General features: G+C 45.9%; 1 protein-coding gene and 1 long non-coding RNA gene across 2 annotated transcripts; one reads left to right on the top strand and one right to left on the bottom strand.

Moving 5' to 3' along the window:
- Positions 1-25: 25 nt before the first annotated feature.
- LOC142464000 (uncharacterized) lies at positions 26-9,658 on the bottom strand. The gene is made up of 3 exons (XR_012787556.1): positions 9,523-9,658; positions 4,459-5,151; positions 26-2,017 (listed from the first exon to the last, which is right to left on the bottom strand). It is a non-coding gene; the product is annotated as an uncharacterized LOC142464000 (long non-coding RNA).
- Positions 9,659-11,170: 1,512 nt separating this feature from the next.
- Positions 11,171-16,992, top strand: FTH1 (ferritin heavy chain 1). The gene is made up of 4 exons (XM_075566981.1): positions 11,171-11,388; positions 14,868-15,014; positions 16,124-16,249; positions 16,709-16,992. Exons 1-4 carry the CDS (start codon positions 11,284-11,286, stop codon positions 16,865-16,867), a joined length of 537 nt encoding a protein of 178 aa, XP_075423096.1. The 5' UTR covers positions 11,171-11,283; the 3' UTR covers positions 16,868-16,992.
- Positions 16,993-18,352: the final 1,360 nt, after the last annotated feature.

The raw sequence follows: 18,352 nt of genomic DNA, 5'->3' as shown, positions 1-18,352 counted from the left end.
ATAACAACATTTCACATTTTATTTCTGAAATCCACAAGTTCCTTTACATACAAAAAAAAGGCAAAAAGCAACGAGGGTTTCTGACTTTTCTTAAGCTGCTTAATTGACAACGATCCACAGTGAGTTCAAATAAAATCGATGGCGAAAAAACAGAAGGTCATGTGATGTTGAGTCTACCCGAAGTTTCACACTAAATGGCATCGAGCTTCCGGGCCGTCACTGGGCATTCTTCCAATGACTCAAGTCTATAGAGGGGCGTTCTCAAATGAACCACGAATGGCGGTTCCCCTTATGACGTCAGGTCCTCATTAACTTTTGTTCATTAGCGACAAGACACAAGTCTGCCTGGAATGCGCTGTTCCTATCAATAAAAACCCTCCTTTTCCACACTTTCACATCAGAACCCACCACTTTTATCACCTACCACATAATTATTCAAATATAGTCAACCCAGAAAGTAGTTAAAAAGAGTCTCAATAGGAGATTACAATTTTGTAGACAAACATTAGCAATATACCAATTTATATTACGATGAATGCATTCTGTATGAAGGATACAAGTTAGTTATATGCAATATCTAGTGTAGCCATGCTACTTTTGACTCCTCCCTCACATTCTCCTCTCACATTCACAATGTAGCTTAAAAACTGTCATTTTTGTTCCTTCATAACATTGCACAGATACGCCCTTTCCTCTGTCGCTCTACTGCAATACCTCTAACACAGGCCCTCATTCTCTCCCCTTTTAACTACTGTAACCTCCTGCTGTCCGGCCTTTCTGCCTCTCACCTGTCTCCCCTACAATCTATCCTAAACTGCTGCTAGAATCACTTTCTCCTAAATCTGTCCCGGTGTCTCTCCTGCAGAAATCCCTCTCCTGGCTTCCTATCAAATACCGTAGTACACATAAATGTCTCCTCACTTTTAAGGCTATACACTCTTCTGCCCCTCCTTACATCTCAGCCCTAATTTCTCACTATACACCATCCCGACTCTTGCGTTCTGCTCAAGGATGCCCCCTTTGTAAACCACTATAGATGACCAACCGCTCAGCCTATTAGAATAACAGAGTTAATATTACACAGGTTCACATATCACATCATTAGAGGGGTTTGTGGTATATTATTTAATCACGTCATAAGGGTTAGTGGACCGTTTTGACTTTTTTAGGCGGTCCAGAGTAGCACATTTCTACACCTTGTATATATCACATTTTTTTATTCCTTACTCGCCCAATATTCACTATCACAATATTAATGTAATATTTGTCACCACTATACACTAGTGGTATACCTGTTCCTATTATTAACCTCTCCAGGACTAGCAATATGGGTGGGTTTTTCATCCCTTATATATATTGAGTTTAGTTGTAATATCTCCATCCATGGGGCAATTAAAATTATATATAGCTATCAATAATCCATCCTAATAAACTGTCTCATGGTCACTCGTTTGTGCTCTAATCAATTTATTCCATATTATGATCCATACTGTCCCTACATAGATACGGAATATCTATTACCATCATTCCTTTCATCCTGACCCACTAAGGTAGCTTTATTATAGGGTCTCGGCTGTCCATTTTGCACTATTGGATAACATATAGTTATTTATCTAAGTACAGGTAGTCCTCGTTATCCAACGTTTCACTTTACAACAAATGGCATATCCAACGCTTTACAATGTAACCCTATGGGCCGTTTTGCGACGCCGGAATGCGTTATCCGACACTTGAATGCGTTATCCGACGCCTGAATGCGTTATCCAACGCTCACCGCCACTGATTAACATGGGACTCACTTTACAACGGTTTCACTATCCAACGCTACTTCCAGAACGGATTCCGGTGGATAACCGAGGACCGCCTGTACGGATATTGCCAGTGTATCTGGCCAATGAATGACTTTGAATTTAAATATTCATATATTTTAATTTGTCCGCCAATCAGCTGTTCCGCAATGCAGCGCGGACGTGCACCTCCTCGGTCCTAATGAGGATTGGTGTCGGAATATCCCCACCTGTGAAATAAAGGGGAAAAAATAGTATTTTAGCTGATAACTTCGTTACGTACCTGAGCCCCTCCTCCCCTGAAGAAGTGTGCCGTAGCACAAGAAACAGTCGTCGGTCTCGTGTGACGCCATGACGGTGGTGTCAGTGTGGGAGGCGACGCACACACGGAAGCGGTCTTGAGCGTGCAGCAAACAGACACCAATACAGTTCTATAGCGATGACTTATGGTAGAAGTGACAGATAGTTCCGTCTCATGTGTTTTACATTAAGAACGGGCTTATGCTATATGTATTATATCTAGCTATACTAATGGCTGTAGTGTTTAAAGTAATTATCTACACTTGGGTACTTTATCAGATTGATATATACCAATCCTTTGTTTGACACTATGGTTAAGCTGGATACTTTACTACACTAAGGCCCGGGCCATAGAGGTGTGGGGAGAGCGGATGCGCGCTAACGCTGAGGGTCGCATGCTTCAGTCAGCGCGATTGCACGGACTTGCAGGCGAGCCAGCGTGCGCGAAGGGAGCCGGGGGGAGGTGGTTGGAGGCGGGGCAGTGACGTCGCTGGGCCAATCGCCCGCGACGCACTGACGTCAATGTCACGGCGCCGACGTCACGGCGCCGTGACGTTGACGCTGCTGTGATTGGAGGTTTTCAGCCGACAGCGCGCTGAAAAACAGCTTGGCGCTCGGCTGAAACCTCCAACTCGTCAGCACGCCTGCGGACGCTCACGTGAGCCCCCTCTCAAGGCATCCACATTGAGGATGCAGGGGCTCAGCGCGGAGCGTCTGCATGCCTCAGCACGGCCTGTCCGTCTATGGACTCGGCCTAATACTTTGATGTTGTAGCTAAAGTCAGACTATGTAAAATTGTAACCATTTGTAACATACTTGGATGTATTCACAATTGAGATACAGTAGCTGCAATTGTATCTTTCTCTGTATCAATAATCTGATCTTTGTTAGTGAATTTTGGGTACGCCACCACCCCACTCTATCCTAGGCTGAGAGTAAAAGTTGCAAATTATGTAGCTGTTTATCTGATACTGGACATACTCCAACAGCCTTATGAATTGATTGAGTGTCCTAACCTACCAGTGATAATATCGAGTGACACTTATTGGTATTATACTTACCTGAGTTCTGCATATCCAACATTGTCCATTATTGTGTCGCCTTTCTTGGGGCTTTTTATGATTAACGGTATATATTATTCTCACATGCGTCGGTGTTTAATAGCAACATTAACTAATAAAATGTTATTGTTTTTCATAGAAAGTGATATGTTTGAGTAGTCGTGTCAGTTGGTAATTCGATGGAATATTGCATATTTATCATTAAAAATGATCAAGTTGCTACATTAAGAATACTGAGATTCTATGACTTATTAAGTCTGAAGATATATATATATATATAAATATAAATATGTGTGTGTATATTAAGGTTGTGGTGCAACTGTAAATATTACTGTATGTTCATTTGCATGTCTTAGACAGGTCTGCAACCCTGTCTTTCCCCATTGTCACCCAGCATACAGCGCTTCCACTGCAGCAAGGGATTCTGGGAAATGACATGCAAATGAGCACTCAGTAAAAGCTGTGTTTAAAACAGCATGCATTGGCTTTAGGATTGGCTTGTGTAATACGAGCTTGAGACAAAAGGTGGCACTGAGTGCTAATTTGCATGTCATTTCCCAGAATCCATTGCTGCAGTGGAAGCGCTGTATGCTGGGTGACAATGGGGAAAGACAGGGTTGCAGACCTGTCTAAGACATGCAAATGAACATACAGTAATATTTACAGTTGCTTTATGCTTTACTGTGGAGGGGTTTTGTCACTTTTTTTACCCACCATAACCTTAATAGTAGTGGTGATTACCTAGTGTAGTCTCAAACCTGCTTTGCCATTAATACCAACCTCACACTGATGATACCCATCAAGGTTGAAACATGTCTGTGAGTGGGTTTAATGGCTTTGCATCTCATCCCAGCCTCTGTCTAAAAGCTGTGTTTGAAACAGCATGCAGTGGCTTGAGGATTGGCTTGTGTAATACAAGCTTGAGACAAAAGGTGGCACTGAGTGCTTATTTGCATGTCATTTCCCAGAATCCCTTGCTGCAGTGGAAGCGCTGTATGCTGGGTGACAATGGGGAAAGACAGGGTTGCTGACCTGTCTAAGACATGCAAATGAACATACAGTAATATTTACAGTTGCTATATATATATATATATATATATATATATAAAATCTATAATCTATCTTCAGATTTAATAAATCATAGAATCTCAGTATTAATATATATTCTTAATATATATATATATATATATATATATATATATATATATATATATATATATATACACACACACACATAGGGAAAAAGAGAAGAGAGAGCACACGCCTTACAAGGGTAAGTAAAAAATAAGGCAATTTGTGAATAAATTCACCACCAGCCAGATGTCTGTGTGTCAGATCCACAGTCACAGTCTCACTTCATGGATATAAGAGACACCACGGTACACTGGAGGGCTGGAGACACCTTTTGGATATCCGCAGTTGGTCTGTATAGAGCTTCAATGCAGCTTCCTGGATAATGCAGCCACCGGTCTGCTCCACGTGTGATCCGGCTAAATCACGCGCTGCGTGATGACGTAATGACGCTCCCTGATATGTTTCGTCGCACACGGGCGACTTTCTACACACACACACGTGCAGATGTTAAAGGGATCTAGTGTGAATCCTGTAAGCAACCCCTTTTGTATCTAATGCCCTCTCCCGCATAAAACCTCTCACTCAATTTCATGTGAAGAAAATGTTGGAGTTTTGGATCAGTTTGCTATGCCCACTCAATTTAATACTCTATACACCCGTCGCCATGGCAACGGGGGGTCACATGATGTGACGTCACATGACCCCGCTGCATTATTTGACGCCGTATTCAAGGTAGCCAATCCACAGAATCTTCCCAACATTTTGGGAGTTCATTGCAGGAAACCTGGCCAGTCTGGAATTGATGCAGGGGACCAGCTGGGATCTCGGCTAGAAGCGCCATGGCAACCTTCCGTGCAGAATCATCTCGAGCAAGAGAGCGGCCATCTTACACACTCCTGTTAAATTATTCAGTGCTGCCCTGTCTCATACTAATGGAGAAAAAAAATACAATGAGGTTTTAGTAAGATACAAACGGAAAGGCCATTTTTTATCTTTAACCCATTCCCTGACAGATTTGCCCACTGGCAGTGAAGTAGCATAAACTTGTGGCGTTGGTGACTGTACGCGTTCTATACCTGAGAAAAGCGGGGACCCAGGGAGGGATAGATTAAAATGGCCGCTGGAGGTTGCCAAAGAAACCTCTGAATAACTCCTTTTTTTAAAGAAAAATGTTTTTTTTTTTTTTTTAAATTAAGTTAAGGAACAAGACAGCCTCATATGGTGGCGTCAGCTCTCAAAATAAATTGAGGGAAGAGCTGGCCTATCTTGAAGTGAAGGGGTTAACGGTATACGTGAATATCGTTCAGGCATTTAACTCTTCAACTCTCTGACCCCAGACGTGTGTTAGATGGGGAAGTGGGATAATTAGGGTGAAATCCCGCTGCTTCTCTTCTCGGATGAGGCTGCTAGAACAACCCAAGGTTGCTTAAGGCAAACGTCATTCACATTTCCTGTCTGTTGCAAACACAACAAGCCTCCTTTATACCCAGGACCTTCTCTACACACACGCCTTCTTTATACCCAGGACCTTCTTTACACACACATGCCTTCATCTCCCATATACACAGGACCATATCCCATGTACACCGCATCACCTCACATATACACGGCAAAGACCTAGACATACATACAGAGACCTAGAGATACACACACATTCCTAGAGATACAGACACATACAACAAACACACGGACCTAGAGATTTACACACATACAACACACACAGACCTAGAGATACACACACTGACCTAGACATGCATACAGAAACCTAGAGATACACACACAGATGCAGAGATACAACCTACAGTAACTAACATCCGATCCTTTATACAGAGCATCTACCCTATAAACACAGCATATACCCCTATAAACACATGATCACTTTTCTTATATGCACATCCCTTTCATGTACACGTATCCCCCATGCACGATTGCTCCTCATACATCTTACCCTCATCCTCCACATACACCTTACCCATACATATGCACACACCTTTATACACATGCACACACCTTGTTTTAGATTGCTAGCTCCTTGGGGCAGGGGTATCCTTCCTACTGTCTCGTGTTTGCCTTATAACTTCTACGCATTCTTTTTGTTATACAAAGTTGTTGCTCTCCCTGCCACATTGTACTGCACTGTGGCATATGTTGGCACCATACAAACAGAAGATAATAATACCTAATACATGTACCTTCCTCTTACAGACAAACACATGCTTATACACATGCACACACCTAATAATCACCCCCTTCATACACACCCACCCCCCTCATACCCTCACATCCCCGATTATAAACATGCACCCTCATAACTACCCCCCCATGCTCATTCAGCCTCCCCATCCAAGCACCCACACCCACACACGCACGCCACCAGTGACTCAGTGTCTGCTTCTCAGCCTGACCCATGCGCACGGTAGGTGTTTTCATAATAGCTGTGTCAGGCAGGTTACGCAATGATGACATTTACAGCTAAAGCTTCACAACACACACATAAAGCTAGAGATACACACACACAGATATAGAAATACATACCGAGACCTAGAGATACACACACATACCCAGAGATACACACACATACAACAAACACAGACCAAGAGATACACACACGTACAACACACACACAGACCTAGACACACACAGACCTAGACATACATACAGAGACCTAGAGATACACACACAAACAACAAACACAGACCCAGAGATATACACAGACAACAAACACACAAATTGAGATACACACACATACAGCCAGAGAGATATACACACATACAACACACACAGTCCTAGAGATATACATGTATACAACTCACAGACAGGCCTAGAGTTACACACAAACACACAACACACACAGACCTAGAGATACACACATACAACAGACACCTAAGATACAGACACATATAACACAGACAGACCTAGAGATACATAAACACACATCTAACAAACACTCATAACTTGAGATACAAACAACACAGAGACCAAGAGATACACACAAATACAATACACACAGACCTAGAGATACACACAAATACAACACACACAAACCTAGAGATACACACACATACAATACACATTCAAAACTAGATATACACAAACATAAAGCACACATTCATACCTAGAGATACACACACAGACCTAAGAATACACAAACAACAGACACAGACCTAAGGATACGCACACAGATACTAAGAGATAAAGACACAGACATACACAACATGCACATAGACCAAGAGATACAAACACACGACACGCACAGACCAAGATATACACAACTGCACACAGACCGACCAACATACACAACACAAACACTGGCTGAGACACACACAAAGATGCAAGTCACACGGACCAAGCAATGCACACATACACTACTGAACATTTCACACGGCTGAGTGGAGAACCTTGGGACATTAAAATAAACTCTTTGCAAAAATGATTTGAAGTCAGTCTTACTGATTTTTAGCATCAGCGTCTCATAGACTTCAGTAGATTAGTGTCCGTGATACAAAATCTGTACTTTTCCATTAAAATCTCCACGTTGGCTCCAGTACCATCAAACCTTTTTGACATTGTGCTCCTTGGAGGTTGACATTTCTGATAACACAAAATACTACACAAGGCTACACAAGGCAGGCATACATACAATACACACTACACATACATACACAACACACCACACAACACATTGAATGCACATATACACAAACTATAACACTGGTCACTAAGGGGGTCTATATACTAAAGTGCAAAAACCATTGGCAATTCTTGAAGGCCGAACTAAATATAAACTATACTGAGTGTAAAATCTTTGGCTTAAATTATCTTTCCCCAATGGTTACCTTTGTATCATCAATATCTAATTATTTACAGGGTGTATAATCAGTAGCAAGAATTGTGTGGGCCTTGGTAGTGTAGATTTTGCCAAACCTCACAGGTAGATGCTGTAATGTGTTAATAATATGTTAGAATTGTCTGGGCTCCTGCATAGGTTATAATAATATTTAACAGTCTGGAGTAACACGCACCACATCTCAATATTAGAACAGAAGTACGGTAGAAGTAATACCTTTAGTGGCCAATGTTTCAAAAGAGTGCAAGCTTATAGGATCACTTAGGGCATATTTATACGCGGCTTGCATCATAGTGACACAAGATCATTGTTTAAAAAAAATAAAAATTGGTTAAGGAACCCTATAATTATATTATGAAATTCTGAGGATCCCCAACCTTCTCTAATAGCGCGTCTGAAACCAGGGGGGGGGGGGTGGGGACAGTGGACAGGAGGGGGGCTGGGGACAGTGGACAGGAGCGGGGGGGACACAGTGTCACACACACACACAAACAGTGAGAGACACACACACACACAAATAATGACACACAAACAGTGACACACACACAGAGGTCTCAGTCCCGTGCAGCGCTCAGCGGCAGCTTTCTCGGGCGCAGGCCCCGCCCCCCCCCCCACAGTCCTATGCGGCGCCTTTCTCGGGCGCTGGCCCCGCCCCCCTCCACAGTCCCGTGTGGCGCCGTAAGTGTTAAAGCTGTAGATGTATTGAACGTGAAGGCAATCATGAAGGCCCAATGCGAATGTAAGCCATAGGCTGGCGGCCATTTTATAATGTGAATGTAAATTAACACTGCGTAGGTGAACATGGCTAGACGGGCGGCCATTTTGTAATGCCAATTCAGAGTGCGAAGGGGGAAAGGCAGTTGAATGCGGACATTTTGTGTAATGGTGTTTTCCATTGTGAATGCGATTATGGATTTTTGGTGTGGCGGTCGCGGCTACAGGGAGTGTGGTGCGGCCGTGTGTGGCACAGGGAGTGTCGGCCGGGTGCAGGCTATGGCGGGCGCGGCTACAGTAAAATGTGCGCGGCTACAGGGAGTGTGGTGTGTGCGCGGCTACAGGGAGTGTGGTGTGTGCGCGGCTACAGGGCGTGTCGGGCAGGTGTATGTGCAGGGAGTGTCGGGCAGGCGTGTGTGCGGTCCGTGCGGGCGTGTGTGCGGAGCTGAAGGCGTTTTTATTAGGTGGCATATTTTCCGTATTTATTAGGTGAAGAAGGCGTATTTTCCGTTTTTATTGGTCTCAGGTGTGAGTGTGTGTACACGGGAGTGAACGGGGGTGACAGTGAGTGTGTGCGTGAAGCATGGTCTCAGGTGTGAGTGTGTGTACACGGGAGTGAACGGGGGAGACAGTGAGTGTGTGCGTGAAGCATGGTCTCAGGTGTGAGTGTGTGTGAAGCATGGTCTCAGGTGTGAGTGTGTGTACACAGGGGTGACAGTGTGCGATGGATGAAAGTTACCTTGGACTCCGCAGGGGTTCTCTGGGGGTATGGTGTGTCAGTATCAGTGTGTGACAGTCAAGTAGGTGTGTGTCAGTGATGTCACTGTACCTTTTGGCCAATGAGAGTCATGTGGGGGCGGACACAGGGACCAATATCTGTGTGTGTCTGTGTGTGTCACAGTGGAGCTTACCTCTTGGCCAATGAGAGTCGCAGGTGGGCGGGCAGACCCACGGACGAATCTGATTGGCCACATCTACAACCCCACAAACTTCAGATTTATAAATTAAGATATATCTTGGGAATGCTGATCCATTCTGACATAAGCTTTTTGTACCGAGCGGTAGGGGTGCAGGATCTGAGCACCTTAAAACACAGGACGTGTGTAACCATTAAGGCTGCGCTTATAGTGCCGGCGACGTAGCGTCAAAACAAATACATTGTCGCTGTCGTCTGCGCTTATAGTGGAGGCGACGGAGCGACAGTGCTACCAAAAATCTGGTAGTCACTGTTATTTGATTTTTAGAGAGACGGTCTCCCCATGTGGCCAATCAGAGCGCTTCTCCGTCCCTCTGCCTTCCTCCTATGACGTCACTGGCCTTGTAGCCAGCGACGTCGCCTAATCTTTAATTACAACTATCGCAATGGCGACGGCGACGTCATCTGTCGCTGGCAGTATAAGCGCAGCCTAAGTCCTCGTGTCCAGGGTGGTGCTGAGCGGGCACGCACGCTCACGCTGGACACGTTGCGACAATGCATGTGGCCTGCGTGAGCGGGTGGGCGTGCCTGCTCGGCACTCAGCCGCTTGCCGAGCAAGAAAAATTGATTTTGCTGCTCGCAAGCGCGTCACGTGAGCGGTTTGCCAGCTGTGACGTCGTGGCCGCGCCCCCAGACGCGCACGCACCTAGCCAGCCAGGAATCGCCCGGCCGAGCAGGGCGCAGCGCTGGAGCGCCAGCACGCCTGTTTTCACTCTGGACGAGGCCTAAGGCAAAGGAATGGACAAGTGCAGGTTCAATCAACACTAATATTTATATAGCCTAATGAGACATAAACCTTGTACCCCGTACTCAATGTACGTAATGTTTGCATTAGTCTATATTCCTACGCTCTGAATTATAATACCAATCCATGTATATTATTGTAGGCCATGTATTATAATAATTAGTCACTGTGACCAATACATAACATATACACTACGTATGATTATATATACACATTTACACTAGATAATAACGTGGTTCTGTAGATGACAGCACATGTTGCATAAACATGTTTATGAAATCCTCAGTGTCATTGCCGCCCAACGTGACATACATACATAATATAACCACGCCCACAAACCAACGCACCCCGCGGGCTGCACCTAGTGCTAAATGGCACGCTCCAGAGCCGCCATCTTAAGTGCTGGCAGTGGTGCCTGCTTAAAGCCGCTGGTGCGTTAAGTGGAGGGGGAAGTGATCCCAGGGGAGCATAACCAGACACTGAACGCCGTCCCTTCCCCGTGGCGCGAACTCCCTGCATCATCGCCTGCTGCCACTGTCCCGCTTGCCGCCCTGAACGAAGATGGCCGCCAGTGCCTGCTGCACGCGCTCTCCTGCCATTCGAGGGGCGGTTCCCTTGGCGGTGCGCGGTGACGTCACGATCAGTATAAAAGGCCGGGATAGGGCGTGACTGCGTCAAACAGAGCTTGTTGTTTGTCGGTTAAGGACCTCGGTGTGAAGACTTCGGAGTTCCCGCTTCAACAGTGATTGGACGGAACCCGACCAGAATCCAGCAGCACCATGAGCGCCTCCCAGGTACGACAGAACTTCCACCAGGACTGCGAAGCCGCGCTCAACCGGCAGGTCAACCTGGAGCTGTACGCGTCCTATGTGTACCTGTCTATGGTGAGTATACACCGCTGTATTATCTATATATCACTGGAGGGGTGTATCTGTGTACTGCATATGTGTATCTCTATATGTAGTATGTATTACACTTATTACTGGACATATGTCCTATGTCTCTACCTGTATTTAAACTGTCCCCTTTTGTCTGTAAATAAAGCTGTATCTGTAGTCAAATCTACACCTACCATTGAACCTGCACTTACACTTTTTTCCCCCACCTTATCTTTTATGTATAAATATACATACATGTATGTATACTGATGTAGCCCCAGATATATATATATATATATATATATATATATATATATATATATATATATATATATATATATATATATATATATATATATATATTTTTATACATCCTCAAAGTTCTCCCGTAATCCTCAATTTTGTGTTCTACAGTATAGGTGGGTAACTTCAGGTGGATATCCAACTCCTGCAGTGCCTGACACGCCCTGTGCTATGTCACTGTACTTTAACACCTCCCTGTAGCTGATCCACCAGCCGTGGTGCCTCCCATGTACACTGCTCTTGCTACAGTGCAGGGGTTATCTGTCCTGGCACCTGTGCAATGTTGACAGGCTTGTGGTCTTATTTGTGCTCTGCGGGAACTAGTCTGTCCAGCTGCTTATCTGAGGTGAGGACCTGCCCTCCACCACCCTGCTGGGAGGTGATCAGTGTCCTTGGCTGGTTGGTTAGGGGCCTTGGTACAAGTAACAGAGCAATCCTCTCCAGGCTGTGTTTGGCAGTCGCAATGCTCTTGCATCAGCTTATCTGATTCCCGGAATCCGTGTCCGTTTTATCCCAGGGGGTTGGACGAAGGTGACACCAGCAGCCTTGGTGACGTCCCTTGTCCTGAATATTGTGTATTTTTTTTATAATGTAACGTAGCTTGGAGTGTTTGACCTAAAGAGGAATCCACTTTTTTGCAGATCTCAGGCCTCCTTATATACATTTATTTATAAAATATTTTACCAGGAAGTAATACATTGAGTTACATCTCGTTTTCAAGTACATGGTGTCTCTGTATCAAGTGACCTTCCCTTGTGTAATTAAAGTATAACTAAATGGGCTAGGTCCCTGGTGCCTGCTGCAGCGTGCGCCGCAGGGACTAGAACCGCCCCTCAGTGGGCCCAGCCTCATTATCTCCCTTTGCTGCTGAAGACAGTCAAATTGTGTTCATTACTGGTGGCGAGCGTGGTGGCCATGCCCCCGGGCGATTCAGCCAATGCGCGTGAACCTGCCTGGTGACATAGCCACGCACCCATCTTTCCACCTGTGGCTCATCGGGGATCGCAGCTGCACATGCCGCCAGAATGGCAGGCATGCGTGCAGGGCCGTAGCCTAAAGCTTCATTTTGTAAGAACGGGTGGGGCTATGTTAGCCCCTGTAAGTCCATGTAAAAAAGTTTTCCTAAAACAGTGGTTACTGCAGTAGGTGATTTTTTAATTTTTTTTTTTTTTAAATCCTGTTCTAAGCTCCATATCTGAAATCTGTAGGACACGGCTACATGTTGACCTGGCACTCTATGGGTTTATGTAAACCTGCCCAGTATGGTGCTATATGGAAATATCAATGTAGTGCTTAACTTTTAATATTGTAGAGACTTTTATTTAATTTGTAATAATGTTTTACCAGGAAGTAATAGTTACCTCTCGTTTTCAAGTATGTCCTGGGCACAGAGAAGATGCTGGTTTCTGCAAATATAGTGGGCTTTCAAACTTTCCTGGTCTATAAAAATACTTAATGTAGGGTAGAATGATTATATTAAAAGAGAATAGTGTGTTCTGGTCCACTACTGTAACCTGCTAAGTGCACAAGGCATAACCCCAGGATTCCATTTTATCAATGTGTTCTCCAGATAAGAGCAGGTGTCAGGTTAATCTTGTAGGCGTTTCAAACAATAGTTTATGCATGCTGGGTAATGCTGCATCAAAACTGGACCTTTGCTTGTGATGGGTGCCCTGACAGGGGTGTTATAAATGAATTTCTAACCACTTCTGTGCCAGTTAGCTGCGTTTCTACTGAAGTTCATGTCTGTCGACTCGCAGATCAGGACATCACAACCTCGTGCTGCAGACGAAACATCAACACAAAGATGCTGTGACCTCTAAAGATGGGGGTGTGGTGTATGTACATGTGGGGGGGAGGGGACACAGAACGCATGACATAAATAAGAATGGGGAGTCTGCGTGCGGCAGAGCAGTGACCTCTACTGGGGATTGGGTAGAACTGCAGTGATGGGGTTGGTCAGCTCACTCAACAATGTTTTTTTTTTTCTTGGAACATTCCTGTGTAATCTGACATATTTGTGGGGAAATTATGCAACATTTTTCTTAGGTTAAAAAAAATCACATTAAACAAACCTACTGTGTAGCACATCAATCTTGTACTGTGCTGAAGAGATCTTTCTAAGGCCTGGGACCCGGTGCGTCTGGCGGCACGGGCGGCCACACGCAAGTTCCCCGCCAGCAGGGGAATCCTCCCGAGCCGGTCCCGGTCCCCCTGGCTGCACAGCTTACTACACGCTGTGGCGCGTCAGCCGCTATGGGATACAAGAGAATGGTGATCCCTAGCGTTGACGCGTCACGCGGTGTGGCTGTAAGCCAATGGGGGGAGGAGGAGAGGCTTCGGGGAGGAGTGTGGAGTGAAAGCAGCGTCTGTGCCTGTCTGTGCCTGTCTGTGCCTGTCTGTGCCTGTCTGTGCCTGTCTGTGCCTGTCTGTGCCTGTCTGTGCCTGTCTGTGCCTGTCTTGCTTTACTTACCTTCAATCAGCAGCCCGAGCCGTGGAGGGGGGATAGAGAGTAGCGGGTCCCTCCGCTCAAGCCACACACCCCCTCCCGCTCAAGCCTCCCGCCCACCTCTCGCTCCCTACAGACCGCATATCGCGGTCTGTGTATGTCAGCGCCCCACCTGTCTGCAGTGCGGGCGCGCTGACAGAGGGAGCGGGGCCTTAGCCTTTGGCCTCGAGCCGCGCCCCTGCTCTGTCTCGCCTGCTCAAGCTGGGGCTTTTTTGCATCCTGGCAGGCGAGGCAGTGAGCGTGCTTTGGTGGTGGGGCTAGTCCCTCATTCCCATTGGATGGTTGCGGTCACGTGACCGCTCCTCTGCGCCGAAATTCAAAACTGGCTGTCTGCTGAATTTCTGAGCCTGCGCGCGCATGCGGAAGCGGCTGCTAATGCCGCGCTGATCACAGCTGCAGGGGGTAAGTGCACCTGCTCAGCACGGCCTGCTGTACCATATCCCAGGCCTAAGGCTCAATGTTCAATTTTAAGAATGAGGGACACTTAAGGTCTTCCCACACTGGTCACTATCACTTGAGCCATTTAATGACTGTCTTCCCACTTGCTCAAAAACTTCACCGCATGTTGAATAGTGGCCTCTGCCTTTTTACTGGTCCTATGTGTACATGCAGGCTTCTGGTCCACCTGACATGCTTGTTTTGTGTTTTTAATTTGATTTTTTTTTTTTTCCAGTCCTACTACTTTGACCGCGATGATGTTGCACTTAGAAACTTTGCGAAGTACTTCCTGCACCAGTCCCACGAGGAGCGCGAGCACGCAGAGAAACTGATGAAGCTACAGAACCAGCGCGGGGGCCGGATCTTCCTGCAGGACGTGCGGGTGAGACCATGTTCCCCTCTGCAGGCTCCTGGCTTTGAGCTGAGGAGTCTCTTGGTGCTGTGTTGGGGGAGAAGTGGGGTCTCTGAGGGGATATGTAGGTTGCGGGAACAAATGATTGAGGTTTAAAAGTAACATTTTATTGGTGGTTGATGCAGTCCTCTATTCAACTCTGAGCTGATTGAGCATGAGGTTATAAACAAAACAGCCTGCCAGGTGACCTTCAAAAGCATTAACCTATCCAATTGTCTCCGGCGCACTTTTCTGTTTGAAATGTGTTTTTTGCCTTCGTAAGACACACCCCATGCGAACTGTAAGAAGACTCTGCATGCGGGACATGTCCAAGCAGGCTGCTCACACCCTCCTATGGAGCATGTGTCGGAGGGGCAGGCAGCTTGACTTTATTATCTTCGCTGCCACAGACCTGTATTGCAACTTTGTAGGCCACTCGGAGGTAAAGCGGTTGGAGGCAAGATGTGTCTGAGCACCTACCTTGGGGCAGACAAAAAATCCCAACCTAATCTGGCAATGAGTAAACAAAGGTAACAGAGCACTACTTGCAGGCATCAACGGGTTAAGAAAATATTATTGTGTATTCCATAAAATAATTGGTCATATGAAAAAAAGAATAGTGACTGTTGCCCCAACACGTTTCACGCCCTAGCGCTTTCTCAAGGTAGTTTGTAATTTTATGACCATGGCCCAACATACAATGAGGAAGTCTTCTAATTCATATATTTAGACCTGCTGTAATTGGTTTTGCATGACCTGTTTTAATGGTGGTGGCTTCTATGTGATAGGGGGTGAAATCTCTTGCATGAGACGGTGAGCTCCTGGTTTCAAAGACCTGCTTTTATACACAAAAGCTACTAACTAGTACAGGGTCTGTTTAAGATCTTCTTCTGTTAATGGCTACAACATCCTTTGTCACTGTCACTTTATACACTTTGTCAAACACTCTTCTGCAATGAGTGGGTTGGTCTTTGGCATATCTATTGTAACAGCCAATCGGCATATCATGCCTGAGCAGCAGCGATATAACAAGTTGTCGGTAAAGAGGCTGATTGGTTGGCCGGCATGGCAGTGACGACTCATGTTTTTGACGCCTGCAGAAGCCGGATCGTGATGAGTGGGGAAGTGGCCTTGAGGCCCTGGAGTGTGCCTTGCAGCTGGAGAAGAACGTTAACCAATCCCTGCTGGATCTGCACAAAGTGTCCACAGATCGCAACGATCCCCATGTAAGTACTTCCAGACAACGCACTAACATCAATAAAGGCTGCATACAGAACATAGAACCACTGGAGAACTCCGACAATTATCTATTTGGTGTTATTGGCACCGTTTTGTAATTTGAGGTGCCATCCTATTTCCCTTAACTGTGAATAAGGGTTTCAGAGTGGGTAATACAGATGAGACATATTCTGCACTGCAGGATATGTTTGCATGTTAAATGAAAGCTCAAAGTTGTCTGCGTAGAGAAGGTGTAACTGAAATGCTAACTGATAGGGCTGTATAATGCATTGCAAAACATGCATGTAACAGATATCGTAACAGGCATAAGCACTACAGACAAGTTAAAGGAGAAGGGGGTCCCTGACCGTAGGGAGAGCTCAGACCATAGGAGGGGTTTTCTACTGCACTGCCAAGTGACCTGCCCAGGCTACCCTGACACTGGCGCCCTTCCTCCCTCTCTGTAGCTCTGCGACTTCTTGGAGACGCATTACCTGGATGAGCAAGTCAAATCCATCAAGGAGCTGGGAGACTACGTGACCAACCTGCGGCGGTTGGGCGCTCCGGGCAACGGCATGGCCGAATATCTGTTTGACAAACACACCCTCGGGGAGCACCACGACTGAGCTAACCACTTCCACTTGCTTGTCCCTGCATGAACCCTGTCGTCCCATTAAACACTCATGACTTTATTCTCATGTTTTGCCGCCATCCTTATTTGTTTTGCAACCAATAAAGATTCCAGAACTGGTCTCCCCTCCATTGTTTCTCTTGTAATGCAGGCTGGAGGTCACACTTTGCATACTGCAGGAAGATAGGGGTCCACTCTCTGCCTTTAAAGTGTGTGGAACTGGTTAGCATTCTTTCTTGGATAATGCCTGGTCCCTGCTGGCTGCTGTGGCGGACGCTGCATGGACGAGGGCCCTCCCCTCAATGGCGCCGGGCCTGCTGTGAGGGGGGGGGGCCGCAGCGCTGTGGCGCGAGTTGCTCCTGCTCTCAATAGAATTGAGAGCAGGACTCGCTACGGAGCACTAAGCCACGCCCCTGGCAGTTCAGCCAATGAGGGCAAACCAGCTGGTGGACGTCATGGCCGTGCCCCCTCCACACCCCCCTCCCCCCTGTCTTTTGGTCTGCAGACTGGGGAATCGGCTGCACGTGCCACCGGTCTCGCATGCAGCGGAGGTACTGGGGCCTAAGACACTTTGGGAACATTTACTTAGAAGGGCTACTTATATGACAGATTCTGTCAACCCCTGTGAATGGCCATATTAACAAACATGTCATGGAAGGTGTATAATGGAGTAGCACTGCTTGCTACATGTGGCTCTTCATCCCTAACTGCTCAAACTAGTAGGAGGCTTGGGAAATGTGAAGATGCCCCTTTTGCAGACAAAAGGGTGGCAGTTAGGACAGACTGGCCTACGGAGGGGGTTGAGGGTAATATAGGAAGGGAATTAAAAACTGCTTGGTATTGTTGCTAGGCTATCCTTAATACAAGTCCAAGCTTCTAGGAGTCTGAGACTTCACAACAGCCAAGATGGGAAAAGCATTGTTAAGTGCCATGCATCGATACAGGGTGGCACATTGAGGTTTCTGCCTCTTAATTTGGGTCAGACAAACTAAGGTACAAAAGACCCCCTGTAAAAAAAAAAAAAACACCCCTATAATTAGATGAATTTGTAACTGTATTATACATGCATACATACAAAAAGGCTAAAGGTTTGCTGCAACTATAATACATAATTTTGAAGCGTACATACCCGTTAGTATTATGGTCTCAGCTCTTGTTAACTTAACCTTTTCTGTCCCAATTTGAAATATATTTATACTCTAGTCTAAAAAAATAAAATGTAATTGGTCTTAAACGGGTCTCTTGTATTCTAATTTGCTCTGCTGTTTACATAGCCCCGAGCCCCTCTTTAAGATTGTACTAATGGCTGAGCAGGGATTCTCTTCAAAATACCATCTTTATTTGGGGCCCCCAATATAAGGATACAGGGGACCAGCCTTGAAATTCCATGTACTGCTTCAGTGTTGGCAAATATCACTTAAGCTGTTTGGTGCAATATCTCCCCCCCCCTCAGCAGGTTGAAGAGATTACTAGAAACATG

The sequence above is a fragment of the Ascaphus truei genome, chromosome 12 (genome assembly GCF_040206685.1).
Source record: "Ascaphus truei isolate aAscTru1 chromosome 12, aAscTru1.hap1, whole genome shotgun sequence".
In the NCBI taxonomy this organism is placed as follows: Eukaryota; Metazoa; Chordata; class Amphibia; order Anura; family Ascaphidae; genus Ascaphus; species Ascaphus truei.
This window is presented reverse-complemented; position numbering and strand designations above follow the sequence as displayed.